The 18,294-nt window shown below is 36.7% G+C and overlaps 1 protein-coding gene across 4 annotated transcripts in view; it reads left to right on the forward strand.

Moving 5' to 3' along the window:
- Window positions 1–1,379: 1,379 nt before the first annotated feature.
- The window catches only part of CFHR5 (complement factor H related 5), a 44,863-nt gene continuing 27,948 nt past the window's right edge, over window positions 1,380–18,294 (forward strand). For 3 of the 4 annotated variants that reach the window (XM_057729786.1, XM_057729785.1, XM_057729784.1), the window contains exons 1-6: window positions 1,380–1,497; window positions 4,827–5,021; window positions 5,936–6,112; window positions 11,446–11,628; window positions 14,700–14,876; window positions 17,656–17,832. In XM_057729786.1, coding sequence (XP_057585769.1) covers window positions 1,440–1,497; window positions 4,827–5,021; window positions 5,936–6,112; window positions 11,446–11,628; window positions 14,700–14,876; window positions 17,656–17,832 — 967 coding nt within the window. In that variant the 5' untranslated portion in view covers window positions 1,380–1,439. The remainder of the gene's footprint in view (window positions 1,498–4,826; window positions 5,022–5,935; window positions 6,113–11,445; window positions 11,629–14,699; window positions 14,877–17,655; window positions 17,833–18,294) is intronic. The other variant, XM_057729787.1, reaches the window with a different exon arrangement.

Genomic DNA, 18,294 nt, shown 5'->3' on the forward strand with positions numbered 1-18,294 from the left:
AGAGCTTGCTGCAATTGCTAACTTTTGTTTCTTTGTTTAGTGACCAGCCTGGGCTAATTCTGTGCAGTTTGATTCCCACGCAGTGTACAGATTTTGATGTCATTACTCCGTTTTTTTATTTTTCCGTCTGACTTCCTAAGAGTCATCCCTGAGTCAGCACAGCTTAGCAGTCAACCAATAATTGGTCAGATGTTTTGCTTAAACATATTGACCAAGTAAGCCTCCCATCTTTTGTCTCTAGAACTGTGTGGGGCCTGGGGAAACGCTTACGAAATTCAGGGAGTTTACAAGTCTGCTCCACATTTAGCCAAGGACTAGCGCTTCTCTGGTTTCCCTGATTGAGGTGTCGTGTGCATATCCGTTAACTTCTGACCACTAGCAATAAGGGCATCTCAGTGGGGCACTTTTGGGCCATCCCTTTCTCCAGATTGCCCTGTTAAATGTCAGGCTGAGCTGCCGCTGTCTGAGGGGCCCCAAACAGAATCATCTAGAGATGCTGACCTGTCCAGATCACTTCCCACTACCATGTCTATTGTAGTCAACAGTATCACTGGGCGTGGATTTTTCCAGGCTCTGCTATGAAGTCGGTTCCCTCCAGGAGGGCCGCAGAGCCTCCAGGCTGCAAGGCTTGCCCTCCCGCCCCGGGGTACAACTTCTGAGCCAGGGAGAGAGAGGAGCCAGGGAGCAGCCACTATATTTTACTGAATAAACATTTCTCAAGAGTATACTCTTTGACCAAGTTTCAGAAACTATAAATGCTGACTTGTTTTGTCCCATTTTGTTTCTGCCTTTGGGGAGAGAAGATATCAAGCTCCTCTCACAGACATGCTTGAAGTCCTTCCTAAATAAAATGATTTATGAAATATAATTTGTTCAAAATTTTCAGGAAGCATTATTTGGCAAAATTATTCTTGACTAGATTTTCAAAATATCTACAGATATGAAAACTATTAAGAAGGAACTTAATTCTTCGTGTCACTTTAAGAGGAATGTATAACTATAAGATTGATGCTGTATTAAAATGAAGTCTGATGACCTACCCCTGTCTGCCCCTTGAACAGCTGACTTCCTGGTCAGCAAGAAGACAAGAAGGGGCTTCATCTTTCCCCCTCAGTGGTTCATTTCTGCACAGTTCAAAGTGGGAGACTTAGTAAGTGCAACCACAGAGAAGTTGAACAGCTAGTATTGTGTTCAAATATCAAGTAATAAATTCAGAGTATTCACATGAAAACTCTGATCAGACATTATTTAGTTATTTCACACTACCCCCTGTGGACTTTGATATTTACCAAAAGGATTTCATTACACCGTCTTCCTGGTAGTGCACTGAATTCACAATCATGCTCATAACAAGCTCATAGCTGTAAACGAAAGCAGCATTGAGGGCAACACCAGCACTGGTGGACCATTTTTAATTACACGCGGCTAGCATCACTGGCATGTTGCTCTCAACTCATGTCCTTCTAATCTTATGGATTTCTACCGTGGGGGGACAAGGTAAGTTGAAAACATGAAAACAGCTCTGAATATTTGGTTCCTCTTGCAAGTGTGCATGTTGGTTGTGTGTACATATGTTTTTAAATGAATACGTGGGTGAGAACATTGTGATGGAAGGATCATCATTTTTATTTTTATGGAAATATTTTCTAATATGCAGTTAAGGGACAATGGAATTAAATAAATTTTCTCTGTTCTTTACGTTGTGAAGTGTAAATTGCCACCAAATACAAAATCTGGAGAGGAATAAAATGCTGAAAAACCTGCATATAATGAAGGTAAAAGGGTGAAGTACCCATGTAATTCTGCATAAATTCTGCAATGCCACTGACCAGGAAAAGCATCCCACAAAAATTTGGACACATCCAAAGTGTTTGAATTTTCACAGATTTGTTAATTTAAGACTTAAATGTTATGAAAACCAGGAATTTCCTATTTCAATCTAATTATCACTTGACAAAGAAAAATCTCTTTTTTTATTAAAATATAGTTTGATGTACAATAGTATGTTAGTTTCAGGTATACTACATAGGGATTTGACATTTGCATACATTATGAAATGGTCATCATGGTAAGTCTAGTAACCATCTGTCCCCATGCAAAGTTATTACAGTGTTATCGATCATATTCTTTAAGCTGTACATTACACGCCTGTGGCTTACCTATTTATAACGGGAGGTTTGCACCGCGTAACCCTCTTCACCTATTTAACCCTCACCCCCACCCCAGCAACCACGTTCCTCCCCTCTGGCAACCACCCGTTTGTTCTCTGTATCTATGAGTCTGTTTTCATTTTGTCTTGTTTCTTTGTCTTGCTTTTCAGATTTCACATGTAAGTGAGGTCATACAGCTTTTGTCTCTGTCTGACTTAATTCACTCAGCATAATATCCTCCAGGTCCATCCATGTTGTCACCAATGGCAAGATTTCATCTTTTTCTTTATGGCTGAGTAATATGCCATGAGATATACAAATGCCGCATCTTCTTTACCCATTCTTCTATCTACAGACACTTAGGTTGCTTCCAAATCTTGGCTATTGTCAATAATGTTGCTATGAACTTTGGAGTGCATATATCATTTTGAATTAGTGTCTTATCTCTTTTAATAAAACAGTAGAGTATATCCTTATTTTTATATGTAATAAAACTAGTGAAATATCAATAAATAATTTGCTTTTTCTGAGCTTTTCAGCAAAGGTTGAAAATGAAAAAAAAAATGTACATGACTTCTCCATTAACACCAAATACTATGTCTCACAATATTTAAAAAATTGTCACATCTTATTTAGTGTTGAAATAAAATCTATCATATCCAAATAATTGCAGATGAAATCTCTAACAAGGTCTAGGATAACTGATTAAACTATGCGTGTAAATGGGATTTTAGTCATGTGTTTTTCTGTTTGATTTTCAGAAAACGTTTATCTTGCTGTTTTGCTGCTTGATAATTTTTGCACATAGTTGAAGTTTCCTTTGGGCAGTGTCTCTTCAGTCCTAACATAAGAAAAAATAGGATCTATAAAATTCTTCCCTTTTATGATCCACCCTTGTGAAAGTTGCAAAACATTATTTGTATGGACTTGAAACACATTCTAGTTTGTTTCTATTTTTATCATTGATTATAATCACAGGACAACAGTTAGCTATTGGGGGAAAAAAGCATTTTTTTCCAATAACAGACATTGCTTAGTCAATTAAAAATACCAGCTTCTCCAATTACCCTACAAAAAGGTAGATCTTCACAGCATCCTCACTGAAGAACTGTGTGTATGGGTGTATTTGACTTTTTTAACCTGTGTGTCTGGTACATATTGTATTTAATACCATTTAGAATGGACATTAAGAGGGGATTTCTAAATGGGGAAAAAAGCAGAGGAAGATGGGCATAAAATATAGTCATATGTAGAATTTTGACAACCCCTAATCCAGAAAAGGATATTCAAGCTTCAATCTAGTCTCCTGGAGAAACTTTAGTGAGGTTTTATCTGAAAGTTGTACAGACGTTAAATGACCTGTATGTTCGTGTCGCACTACTGTTTATACGCCAATTGAGAGACCAGCCAAAGAGCAAAAGCAACACTCTAAAGTAACACTTTTGTATAAATGGAAAATTCTTCATGCTTCAATAGCAAAATGTTTATCAAACACTATACTATGCTTCATATTGCAGCAAAAAGCTCAAAAGGATGAAAACTCTGTGTCTCATTACCATTTACAGTGTCCTCTGAGGAAAGCAAACCACATGAACAAGTAAATAGATTGCAAGATTGTGTGTGTGTGTGTGTCTGCACGCGCGCACACAGGCATCTCATATGAAATATACTCACAAGGTTTTATCAGAATGTAGAGACTTGGGAAACTATTTTTTACTTTTGAGTGGGTGATTGGGTAAAGGAGACCTGTGAAGACGAGTTAACATTCAGTGCCAGCACCATTGCTCACGTGCACAATGAACGTTTGCTAAGTGTTGAAGAATGAGCTTTGAAGGGTGGGTAGAATAGGGGCATTCAGAGTATGGAAGCAAAGTCATTCTGGATAGCAAAGAACATGTAGGTATAAGTGCATGGAAATCAAATACTGTAATTTGAGGGGCACGCAAGGAAGATCTGCAAAATAATTATGGGAGGTACTACTCTCAATGTGTGAGGGGGTCTTTTCTCCAAAACTATCTAATGTAAAATTTAAACACTTAGATAAGCAGCTTCAGGTTTCACAGGTGAATTACTACTGGAATTAGTAGTTTCAAATATTGTGCAACATTGAAAATTACCTCTAGATAAGTGGAAAGCGGGAATTTCCCTGGTTAATTAATGTGTGAGCTGAGTTGCTGTAAGTTTTTTGTTTTTTCCTTTCTCCAAATAAGGAGAAAAGAAAACTTCTTCATCTTTACTGTACCAGGAGAAAAACAGACAAGACGGAGACTTCCGGTGGAGACACCAAGGACTGTGATTCAGACTAGAGAAAGGAGGAGGAGGGAGATGCCAGCGCACCACGTAGACCAACGAAGCTCACTACTGTCCCCCTCTGCTTGATTTTTAAGTTGTTGTGTGAAGTTTTCTTCTTGAAGATGTTGCAAAAGAGATTATGTTTCACGAGACTCCAACATGTAAATTTCACATTCATTGACAACGGCCTTTTCAAATACACTTGTGCTTGTAATTAGAGATCTTTCTTTGCTCTCAACTATTTAGTATACCGGTAGGCATTAAGCTAAAGGAATTTAAGCTAGATGAAAGAGCACAATATCCATACGATGATTAAAATATGATTTAATGATTCACAAATGTAGATTCATATTTAATTTTTCAGTTTTGTTTTATTTTTCCCAGTGAGACATTGTGATTTTCCAAAAATAAACCATGGAATTGTATATGAGGAAAAGAAATACAAGCCATCTTTCCCAGTTCCTACTGGGAAACTTTTCTATTATTCCTGTGAATATCATTTTATGTCTCCTTCAAGATCCTTCTGGACTCGCATAACCTGCACAGAGGGAGGTTGGTCACCGACACCAAAGTGTCTCCGTGAGTAAATGCTGATGTGGATGAATCATTCAGGAAGTGGAGACAGAGGTGGCAGGTGGGGTCACGAGGTCATGGCAGATGGGGTCACGAGGTCGTGGCCAACAGTGACAGGAATCAGGACTAGAGGAGCCAGAAGAGATGAAGTATGTAATCCTTCTTTTTTGAGAAGTCTTTTATGAGACCCAAATGAAGAATAAATTATGAAATTTCTTGTATTCTCTAGAAGTATGCAGTATATTTTAATTTTAAAAACTGATGATTACTAATATATGCCACTCCTAACATTACCTAATATTCATTTGGTATCAGCCCGGTCATATTTTTTCTTTAAAAAAAAAGGTCATTGTACATACACATTCTCTTTTGAAATGTACCATTCTCTTGAATACTGCAAGGACTGTATAAGTTTTAGTAGCTACACTTTTACATTTTCCATAAATCACTTCTTTTGTCCTCAAAATTATGCCTATATTAATCCTTCAATAAATGTGACAAGTATACTCAGGAGGTAACCAGTGTATTAAAGGAGAAAAACAAGGAGGGGGGGAATAAATGAGCCAACAAAGGAGATGATAATGTCTTTTCTGTAAGAAACATTTATGAGAATTAAAAGAAAAATAGATATATTAAGATATTGTTTATACCTAGTAACATTTATAAAAATAAATATTTTATTATAAAAACCATAGAAAAACAGAATAAAATGTTACTTTCCTTTTGTATATGAAATATATATTATATATGAGAAGTATATATTTCATCAATATAGTAGCATAATCTAAATTCTTTTAAAATTTTATTTTCATACTTAATTTTAGCTTTGAAAATTTTCCACTTATATGGTAAAATGCAAGTGTATTTTATTATTGTTTTACCACTGCCATCTGATACATTACACAATTTTTGGTCCTTAGGACTGTGTTTCTTTCCTTTTGTGGAAAATGGTCATTCTGCATCTTCAGGACATACGTACCTGGAAGGTGACACTGTTCAAATTGCCTGTGATAAGGGCTACAGCCTCCCAAATAATCAGAGCAGCATTACATGTGCAGAAGGTGGCTGGTCCTCCCCTCCTGAGTGCATCTCCACCAGTAAGTAAAATCTGTCTCCTCAGATCCTGGACTATGTTGTGATTGTTTAAAAAGAGATAAATCTATTGTCAGGTGTTAAATACAGATTTCACCACTGACTTTTATCATTATGCATTTGTTTTTCAGTTCCCATTGTCTCTGAATGGATGTACATATCACATAGTTTGCCTGCCTACACAAATCAAATGCCTGTAATAAAAAGAAATAATAGACAAGAATACAAACACTTGAAGATAGTACCTTTATGTTAAAGTAACACTCATTTATTGTCTACAGTATATTAAAATTATCACATTAGTTGAAAATAAATAACTACAAAACTAGGATATTATAGGGGGAAAAAGTCCAATACTAGTTAAAACAGCTTATAACTAGGACAGTTTTTAATAATTAACCTTTTGTGTTAATATTAAATTCACACACTTGATTCAGTAAGCAATCAATCTCTGTTTTAAAAATTTTGTACTTGTGAGAGTTACGTTTATCTGTCAGTGGCTTAAAATTCTGAAAACAATTCCTCCGGAAACTCTATAATATGGTGACATCTCTCAGACCTGTGTGAACTTTTATAATTATCTTTCCAGCTTCCCATAATCGTTCTTAACTCTATGCCTGCACAGTTTATTATTCAACCAGAGATTCAAGAAGACATAAAAACTTCTCTAGCTGTTTCTCATCATAACGCCCACTCTTGGTTGTTCTGTCCTGTAAATTCTAGACACCGTGGCCTCCAAAACTCACAGCTCCTCCTCCCCGGGAGCTGGGACACCCACAGATATGCTTTGGGGGTTGGATTTTGTTTATCCTCCTTTTCTTGATCACCACGGACCTGCACTGCCTAGTCTCCAGTTTTCTGGAGATATATTTTGTACAGTTTTCCTAACTTTTTAACCAGTAGGAGGGGGTGCTGATACTAGCTACTCCATCTTACCAGGAAGTAGAGTCTTCTGGTACACTTTTTTTAAAAGCAAATGCCTTCTTTTTTTTTTTTTTAATTTAATTTAATTTTATTTATTTATTTTTGACTGTATTGGGTCTTCATTGCTGTGCCCGGGCTTTCTCTAATTGTGGCGAGCAGGGGCTACTCTTCATTGTGGTGCACAGGCTTCTCTCATTGCGGAGCATGGGCTCTAGAAGCACAGGCTTCAGTAGTTGCAGCACTCGGGCTCAGTAGTTGTGGTTCACAGGCTCTAGAGCACAGGCTCAGTAGTCGTGGTGCACGGGCTTAGTTGCTCCGAGACATGTGGGACCTTCCCAGACCAGGGATCGGACCTGTGTCCCCTGCATTGGCAGGTGGGGTCTTAACCACTGCACCACCAGGGAAGTTCCTGGTATGGTTTTTTAAAAAACAGTTGTTATCAAAATTACTCCACATCTTCAATATTTAAATTTAAACCTTTAGGAAACAGAGTCTTCTTAAAGCAGCTTGAATGACAACAGTCTTTCAGTTACCAGTGAGGCCATGGTTTCTTTCAATTACAAAGGGCTTAAACATGACTTATACTTGCAAAAAAAATAAAAGAACGAATGTGTTGACATCATACCTGAAATGTCCAGTGGTTGAACAGCTTCAGTTATGGTACAAATGTTTTATTTCTTCTCCATCTCTAGAACAATCTCTCTTCATTTTGCGGGGTGACGGCAACTGCCAGCCCAACAACTGAATTTCAGAAGCCCTACAGCTCCATTTGAGCAGTAGTCACACACCTAAGCTGGGTCCTGGGTAGATTTTGTAAGACTTCATTCGCCTTTGAACAATTCTATGTTTTGTGGCACAGAAAGTATCCCAGGCTTAATTTATACTCACCCTGGCCCAGAACTGGAGCCAGTCACATCTCCAGTCAGTCCTGGTTCCTTTTAATGGCAATTGTACTTAGAAACTAAGTAGCCAAAATTAACCTGCTTTAAAATTCAGTGCATTTTGCACTCAAACAAGAAGCATAGTATCTTATCTTTCAATTTCTCATCTGAAAATTGGTGCCTTCCCTTTCTACCTGTTGCTAAATATTCCACAAACACAAGACAACATTCTGAGTTTAGCAGAGTAGAAGCAGGAAGCCAAGAGTCTCCCAAGTGGAGGTACCCAGAAGAGCACTGTGGGTTCAAGTTTGGGTGGTGGATTCAGAACACCATGGAGGGTCAATGACGTTTCCCAGGGCAACTGGTCTCCAGCACCAGTTCTAAGAAAGGTTATCTCTGTGTTCATGAGTAAATGATCACCTATTCAAGCTAAGGCTGTTCATTTGTAAAATGAGAATGTTAAACCAATAGGTTCCTCCCCTTGCTCTGTCATTAACAATGACTAAAACCTTAAAGATTTTTCTTTATTTAAATATCTAAATTTTTCCCACCTGTGGTGGAAGCTCATATTTTATACCAACTGTGTTAGATTTATTGACAAATATTTAGTGAGAAATGGCTTTTTTAAAAAGGAGGATTCAAGTGGTAACAGGAAATAAAAAAGACTGAATAATGAAATAGTGGAGAGAGACATAGAAAGATGAAAAACCAGTTAAGAGAACTATGGGTAAAGGATAGAGAAAAAGAAATAAATATCTAGAACAAGGGTTCTAAAGCTTTCTGAAGTTTGCACACCTTTTGTTCCCCAAAATAGGCTTTGGAAATGCTCACAAAATCATTAATCACTTCATTAAATAAATCATGATACATGTGTTTAAAGTTTGTGGCAATAATAACAATATTGTAAATCACATGTATTAGCTTTTCTCTTAATGCCATTGTCTTAGGAAAAAGCACGTTTTTGAAAATCATATCATTTGTATTTAAGCATGAAGCTTATTGGAACCTGCAGAAGTGAAGAAAAGCATGTTTCACACTAATATTTTCCTAAATATAGCAAATAAATTTGCAAGGAAATCATTTCATCGTATCAAATTCTTTTCAAATGCCACTGTTTTTTTTGCAGTAATAAATTATCTTTTATTTTATTTTCTTAGCATAATAAGTTCACTACCAGTGCATATAGTCAACATAAAGCAATATTAACTCACCTTCCAAAACAGGTACCTGCATTCAATTACTCAAATTATGTAAATGGCACCCTAAAGTTACATGTAACAAAATACATGCAAAACCCATTGCAGTCCTGGCACAATAATCAGTCTATTACATCTATCTGACCATCTACACATATACATATATATGTATATGTGTGTACATATATACACACACACACATATCTACATATATGGTATAGAGTGATATAGTGATTTCTCTCATGGTAATTTTCATAGGTTCAGACAAACAAAAACTATTTTATGAATTGTTTCTACTTTACGTATCAATGTTACCAACTCGTAAATTCATCTTAAGGACTACATTTTGACATTTTCTGTACTCTATTGCATCCTCTTTTTACTATAATTTCTATATTATTTGATAAAGCAATTTGATGCTTATTTTTATCATCAGATTCCAATACGATGTTTGAACAGTATTATTTTTGCCATTTCTTGAGGTATTAAATATTCATAGACATCTCTGGAGTGTTCTATCAGCTTTCAAGATTATTCTTTGACTCTATTTAAAACTAGGAGACCACTGTATCTGCTTATTTACCTCTTTTATATTTATTGATACACAATTATACGTAACTTAAGAATACGTTTGGGAAAAAATTTTCAAAAATGAACAAACTAAAATTCTGAAGTTTCTGTTATTTTAGTGAAAGTCACATGGGCTTCAAGGATCAAAATGATTTTCAGTCTAGCTCCCACATTCCTGCTGAAAAGGTCAGAGGTCATTTGTGATCATGTGTGATGCTATCTTTATAGGCTATAATTAAATTGATAGAGTATCTAAAGACAAACTTTAAAACCAATTTATCTAATTGTAAAATGCTAAACAATGGTGCCTCACAATTTGTTTGTCATTGTATCGATTCCCTATGGCTGCTATAACAGATTGGTGGCTTAAAACCACGTAAATTGGGACTTCCCTGGTGGTGCAGTGGTTAAGAATCTGCCTGCCAATGCAGGGGACATGGGTTCAATCCCTGGTCCGGGAAGACTCCACATGCTGAGGAGCAGCTGAGCCCGTGCTCTGCAACAAGAAGTTCCTGCAATGAGAAGCCCTCGCACCGCAATGAAGAGTAGCCCCTGCTGGCTGCAACTAGAGAAAGCCTGCGCGCAGCCAATAAATAAATAAGGATTTTTTAAAAACACACAAATATATTTTCTTACAGTTCTGGAGTCCAGAAGTCCAAAACCAGTTTCTCTGGGCTAAATTCAAGGTGTAAGCAGGGCTGGCTTCTGGTAGCTCTGGGGAAGACTCTTGTTTCCTTGCCTTTTCTTTACCTGCTTTCCTTGGCTTATGGCCTCTTCAACCGTCTTCAAAGCCAGTAGTTTAACATCTTCAAGCATTTTCCTGCCGGTCCTCTCCTCCCACCGTCACATCACCTTCCCTATGACTTTGACCCTCCCGCATCCCTCTTATGAGGACCTGTTGTGATTACATCAGGCCCACCTGCATAACCCAGGATACCCACCCTCTCCAGACCCTTAACTGGATCCCAGCTGCAAAATTCTTTTACCGTACAAGGTCATGTTCACGGGTTCTGGGGATTAGAATGTGGACACCTTTGGGGGCCACTATTCAGCCTACCACAGTCACTTACAATAAAAACAACGAGCATATTAACTCACAGAATCCTACTACTTAACAACTAAAGGAATGCAAAGTCTACCTGAATAAAAACCTGGCCTCGGATCAGCTATACATGGGCTCCTTTTCCCTGTTTTCATTGCCCTGTCTCAACGTATCCCAGACCGCAAGACATACATAACATATCCCAAACCTCAAAAGACAGCTGCTTTACTGTTTGTCATTTACTATTTGGTTTCCCTGTTACGAGTTCAGTGCCACTTCTGATCTGATACAAAACCTAGTCTGATACTCTTAAGTGAATTCTGACCACTAGGAAATCCAAACCAGTGTAAAAATTTAAGTAAGGGGTCCAGTTTATTGCAAATCACCCCTAATTCTTTATAGAGAATTATTAAATTACTGAATTGGATTTCTCTTTTGCAAACCAAAACTCTACCGGCAAGAGTCCTTTGCTTGATTTTTCAAGAACAACACATTTATTTATAATTTGCCTTATTCTATGTAAAATATTTTATATAGTTTCCTAGAATATTTTCTTTGAGGCTTTATAGCTAGTTTATTTTTAATAAACTAAAAATGTGGGCTGTAAGGATAATTCAAGGCTGTAGTTTTCCTGGCATGTGGCTTATTTTTTTATAGTCATATTCATCGATTTATCATGAAAAATTTCAACAAATACTTATATTTTCCATGGTTTTTTTTTTCAGAAACATGTTTAAAAGCAGATATTGTAGTTGGCAATGGGTTTTTGTCTGAATCAGAATATGCTTATCCTGTAAACAAAGAAACACAATATAAATGTAAACCAGGATATACAACAGCAGATGGAAAAACATCAGGGACAGTTCAATGTTTACAAGGTGGATGGTCGATTCAACCAAGTTGTATTAGTAAGTAATTTTATATTTCACTCTGCATTTTTCAGAACCTGTAACATCAAAGTTTTCCTCAACTGTTTTTTCCTTCTTCAGGGATTAGATGACACGATATAAAATGATGTCAAGCTCATTTTTTTAAAAATATGTTAATAAAATACAGGAATATTCCTATGCCAAATTGATTTAATTTCTTTGGTTATGTTTCACCATCTCTTCAAAAGAGATAATCCTTCTCTTAAGTCTATTTTTTTTTTTTTTACTAGAAGAAATGCCATTATTTTAAGAATGGAAAGGAAACTAATTAGGTTTACAGAGCTTTAGGCACAGCTTGATTTATTTGAGACTAAGATCTTTGTGCACTTATCCTTCACTATTATCGAATTCTCAACCTCCTGTAGTTGATTCTTGTTCTTTTTAAGACAAGCTGTGAATCTAAGGACTAAGCTGCATCCACCGTGCAGTGTTCAGAGGACACTAACTCTAAGCAATTTTCAATCCACAATCTGATGCTGCAGAGAAGGAACAGGTCTAAAAATTCTTGTAATTTGTGAATATTTGAGAGATATGGGTGGGTGGGTTGTACGCTCTGGTTTCTGGGAAACTTACACTACAATGGATTTCTGATTTTTATACTTTTTCTTAAGGAAAAAAATGCTAAATCCATACTCTTTGATCAAGTTAAGAGGCATGGAAAAAAGTCTTAAATTTGGTAGAATTTGAAGTTATACAGGGATATGTTTATTCTCTTTCTTAGTGAAGACTTACTGATATCATAAACTTATTATCTAAGTTTTACTCAGTTATATTTTCAGAAACTTCTACTATGTCCACTTCTACTTCTTATCCTTTCTTTCAATTTCTGTTGTTTTCATCGATTCTTAGGAAAGAAGAGGTATAAAAATCTTTTCTTCTTATATCCTCAGTTTATGGAGTTCTAAAAGCCAAGTGTGTGTTCTTTACTTTTACTAAAATTAGGAATAATAATCTGTCCCAGACTACACTACTATGGAAGAGAAAATTCTTTATAATTAGTATATGTACTTCTGTAGCTAATGAATACAACTCTTTTGGATATTTCCTGCACTGTTATTTAACTGTCACTGAAAATCTGTATGAATACATAAACACGGAAACTGTTCTTCTGGGGCCTGGAAAAAATATTTTTTCTATCGCTCGCACCGTCTATAGACATGCTTCAGAGTGAAACTAGCACAGTCCAAAAACGCCATCTATGTCACTGCGGGGAGTTAGAGGATTCCGAGGCTCACTGAGGACAGAGTCGTGACCCGGGGTGGCAGTCGCACACCGTGGGTGCCAGGGGGATGGGAGGTTGCCAGGAACGTCCCTCAGAGCAAGAGAACCACCCAGAGACAGCAGGGTGGGGCGGCACCCAGAGGGGAAAGAAACAAGGGAGCTCCCGGGGAGGAGGGGACCCAGAGAGGCGGCCTCACAGGCTGGGGGTGCCCCCGGCACAGAGGGCAGGCTCGGGACAGAGTCTGTGGGGCTGCAGCAGCCTGGCGTGTTTCGAGGCCGCAGGTCGGTCTTAGCAGACGTTCGCAGGCTACGCTAGCAGGCAGAGGAGCACGCCAAAGGACCCCAAATGACAGAAATACGCTTACTTGAAATTTATTGTAAGCAATTAGATGTGTAACAATTGGAGTTTGGTGCCGGCAGGCTTTGAGTGAACAATCCATCAGCCAGGTATGAAGACGCAGACACCACGGGGCCGTCTTATTTGCATAACAGTGATTTTCAGAGGATGTGATATATAAGGAAAGGAATGTGCAGGTAGATGCAGTTTTTACTGTTTAGTACTTTTATCCGGAGAACAGGTTACCACTGGCTGTTGCTCCTCTTCGATGACTTTTAAATGTGTACTTAACTTTTATTAATCAGATACATTAAAATAATAAAATAATGGGATAAACTGCAGCTAATCATGAAAAGAATGCCGATGCTAGCAAATATAAAAAACGAGGCTAAAAAATTACATAAAGTTTCAAATAGGCAAAATTATTCTATAGGGTTTGAAGTCAGGAAAGTGGGTGAGGGTTTGGGAGGGGTCATAGGAAACTTCAAAAAGGTGAGTAATATTCTATTTTTTTTTCACCTGGGTGGTAGTTACAGAGGTGTGTTCATTTTGTGATAATTTTTTGAATTTACATTTTTATACTCTTCTACATGCATTCTATACTTCAGTAAGTTTATTGCAGCATGTTATTAGAAGACAATTCCCCCTGAATATTTTCACATTGCTGCGTGGTCCAGGCTTTCTGAACAAAGACCGCTGGCAAACTTGGCTGAAGGATGATTAAATAGCAGACATGCCTTGGAAGTCAGAGATCGTGTGTACCTCCAGCAAGATGTAGAGACCTCCCACTAGGGTCACTGGCTGACATTGCAGAGTGCTAAAAACCTAGGGACCTTCCTCTCTCCTCCACAGAGAAGATTTATCCACATTCCAGAGCAAAGTCTCTTTCCCTCTCTCTCCTGAGGGGAGAAGAGATTCATATACCAGCTACCCTGAGAGCTCAAGTCTCATAATTTTGAGGTTCCTCTCCTGTGGTGCAAAGCCACATGGTGCAAAGCAGTCACGGGCAGGATAACATCAGACGCCACAGCGTCTGGTTCATCGGGGCCTGAGGGGTTAGGGACTGGGGCTCAGACAACTGGCACTGTGCCTGTCAGAGAGCAGCAAACTACGCAGTATCTAATCCAGAGAACCAATTTTTCCTGTCAGCGTGTGTGTGTGTGTGTGTGTAGATAGATATATACATTCTGTCTGCTATTTACTGCGTTACTGTTAGACTATATACTATAGATGATAGATAGAACTACATATATATATATATATATATATATATATATAATTATGTATTTTTAACAAAGACAGTGTAATTTATCCAGAAGTGGATGTATAAGGAAAATGTAACTAAATAAATTTTCATTAAATTAGTAGTAAGGATGTTTTCTATAAGGTCATTTATTTCTTAGAACATAGTGATTGTTAAAGGTTGTTGTTGACTTGTGGTGTGCTTGGGGTTAACAGTAGAAATAAAATTCTGATTTTTAATTTGCTTCAGAGTCCTGTGACAGGCCAGTATTAGTGAATGCCAGAAACAAAAGTAAGAACACGTGGTTTAAGCTCAACGACAGGTTAGACTACGAATGCCATGAAGGCTACGAGAGCCAAGATGGACACACCTCGGGTTCCATAGTGTGTGGAGAAGATGGCTGGTCCCATTTGCCCGTATGCCATGGTAAGTACTCATTTATCTAGAAAATAAAAATAATTCTGGACAGGTTTCTTTTTAGTAGGCTTTCTAGAAAGATGTTTCCTAAGCAGCAATCATCAAAATTCAAGGTGTGTCCACATAGCTTTAAGAAGCCAAAGTAAAATATTGATATAATAACAGATCATTGAAAAGCACTTAGCCCACTCAGAATCAGGTTGTCACACAGGTTATCTTACAGTTTGGAAGGTCCAAGTCCTGAAATCAAGGTGTCATGTAAGTAAGTTCATTTGTATCTTTTTTTTTAGATTCCACATACAAGCAATACCACACAATATTTCCCTTTCTCTCTCTGACTTATTTCACTTAGTATGGCAAACTCTAGGTCCATCCATGTTGCTGCAAGTGGCATTATTTCATTCTTTTTAATGACTGAGTAGTATTCCATTGTATATTTATACCACATATTCTTTATCCATTTTTCTGTCGATGGACGCTTAGGTTGCTTCCATGTCTTGGCGATTGTACACAGTGCTGCAATGAACATTGGGGTGCATGTATTCTTTCAGGGCATGTTTTTTCCGGGTATGTGCCCAAGAGTGGGATTGCAGGGTCATACGGTAGCTCTATTTTTAGTTTCTTAAGGAACCTCAGAAACAGATTCACGGACTTAGAGAATGAATTTATGGTAACTGGGGGGAAGGGTGAGGGAAGGGATAGTTAGGAAATTTGGGATGGACATGTACACACTGTCATATTTAAAATAGATAACCAGCAAGGACCTACTGTACAGCACAGGGAACTCTACTCAACACTCTGTAACAACCTAATTGGGAAAAGAATTTGAAAAACTTATATACATGTATATGTATAACTGAATCACTTTGCTATACACCTGAAACTAACACAACATTGTTAATCAACTATACTCCAATATAAAATAAAAAGGTAAAAAAAAAAATGCATGCTCTGGTAACGTGTATGCATTTACATGAAAGGTGTCAAATCAGGTTCCTTCTGGAAAGAATCTGTCTCCTTGCCTTTTACTGCTTCTCCAGCCATTTGTATTTTTTGGCTCATGGCTGCTTCCTCAAATCACGTCAACCTCTGGTTCTGTTGTCACATTTCCTGCTTTGATTCTGACCCTCCTCTCTCCTAAAAAGACCCTTGTGATAACATTGGGCCACCACCTCACAGATAAGTCATAATAATCTCTCCTTCTCAAGGTCTTTAACTTAATTACATCTGGAAAGGCTGTTTTCCACGTACCGTAACACATTTGCAGTTTTCAGGGATTAGGAGATGGACGTCTTTGGGGACCATTATTCTGTCTACAACACCATATAATAACTATATATGAATAAGCAAGCTGGAAAATTCTATATCATTCAAGATCAATTATTTTCAATGGAACCTTTTTTTTTTACAGTTGGATAAGAAAAATAAGGTAAACAACCGATAAAAAATCAATTTTATCGTGCAAAATGTTGGAATACAATACAGAGATACAAGGATGCAAATTTTATAAAAGATAAGTGAGTCGCATTCCAGAGGGATGTGCATAAATAAACTGTTATTAAACCATTAAGTTGCCAATAACAATACATAAAAATGGGGAGTTGAAATAATATTTCTGAGATTCTTTACTTAGAAGATATCTCATTGCACTGTTTTGATGTGTGCCCGATCTATTGAGAGTGTTTATTTTGTCTTGATTGTCATTTATATTTTCACATGTGAATTTCAATATATTATTTTATAAATGAGCCATTAATAACAGAAGGTCAAATGAGAAGGATACACATATATTCATTTATACATCCATTTCTAATTGAATCAGAAGGTATTCATAATGTTTCGGTTTTTACAAACATAGTAGGTTGACCTGAAATAAATGGACTGTCAGTTATTTCTCCAGCAATGAGTTTATTTGGGATCAGCAGAGAATGGCAGCTTGGGGTCTGCAACCATGAAGAGCCACATGCAAGTCCCTACATGGCAAGGGACGGAGAACTCTTTTATAGGGGAGAGAGGAGGTCAGGAGGGCTATGCAAACAATGGCTTTTCATTGGTTGAGTCCTTGCAGGAAAGAAGAGTCATTCTTCTTCCTGTTGGGCGATGTTATGGTCACAGGGTATGAGAGCTCCCCCTTCTGGTCTCCTGACTTTATTGAATTGAGGTTGCTGTTAATTTTTCACAAGTGATGCAGTTGGGTTTAACGGAAAGATTCAGAAAACCTAGAGGCAACTTAGACATGTGCTTTTGAAAAAGTCTTTTATATTTAGTTCCTTTTTTATAAAATGAAGAATGGCTTTTTAGTATTCCCTCCTACTTAAAATTAATTAGATGCATCTTTTTCAGGCATTCCAGTTATCTACTTTTTAAACATAACTATCATTTTTATGAAAAAATATAATTAAATATGTTGTATTTTATTGTTCATTACTTGAAAGAAGGATTTTCATGTGTTTTGAGTGTGAAAACTATTCCTATTTTATTTTATAAACAAATTATAAAAGTTAAGTTTTTATTGCTAACTAAAGTAAATAATTTATAAGTAACTTCTCAGAACTTGTCTATAACAATCCAAAAGAGATTGCTGTACAAAATTTTACCTTGCTGCTCAATTCCCTAATTCTTCTAAAAGGTCTTACACATATTTGTTGGTTGTAAATATTTTTCTAAAGACAAAATATATGCTGTTCTGTTTCTGAAGCCCCAAATCTTGTTTTTATATAGCAGATGTTCAATTCATTTTTGCAATGATTATTTCACATATATTCATTTACTTTAATTTTATTTTTAGAAATAGAATGTCATCTTCCATTTTTAGAAGAAAATGTAGATGCTGATCCAAAACAAGAAAAATACAAGGTTGGAGATGTGTTGAAATTTTCCTGCAGACAAAGACTTAGAAGAGTTGGGCCAGATTCAGTTCAATGTTACCAATTTGGATGGTCACCTAATTTTCCAACATGCAAAGGTCAATATTTATTTTAGAATTGATGTGAAACAAGAATTAGATTTTTATATTAAATTTATATTTTATTGGCTCTTATATCTATAATATGACAAACTGCAAAAAATGTCAAAGGTGGTATTTTACCTGAGAAGGAGGAGGGCTTATAGGCCATAGGAACTGAGTTGCATAGCTTATTTAAATTTCTTTTTACCAAGGGGTAATTCTACCTCTGTGTTTTGAAATATATAATGGGATTTTATAGATCCAAATGTAGTAGCTGGGATTAATAAATGCTTTGGGTTTTTTCCCCTTAATCTCATTAAAAAATATATACTTTAAAAAATGTTGCATGGGTCTTGTTATGTTTTCATTAATAATTAAGAAAGTAAATCATTGTAAATATGAGTTGCTCAATATAAAACAATGCTAATTTGTAATTTGCTTCAGATGACATTTTTTTCATTTAATTTTTGATCAGATTAT

Source organism: Hippopotamus amphibius, chromosome 3, assembly GCF_030028045.1.
Source record: "Hippopotamus amphibius kiboko isolate mHipAmp2 chromosome 3, mHipAmp2.hap2, whole genome shotgun sequence".
Lineage (NCBI taxonomy): Eukaryota > Metazoa > Chordata > Mammalia > Artiodactyla > Hippopotamidae > Hippopotamus > Hippopotamus amphibius.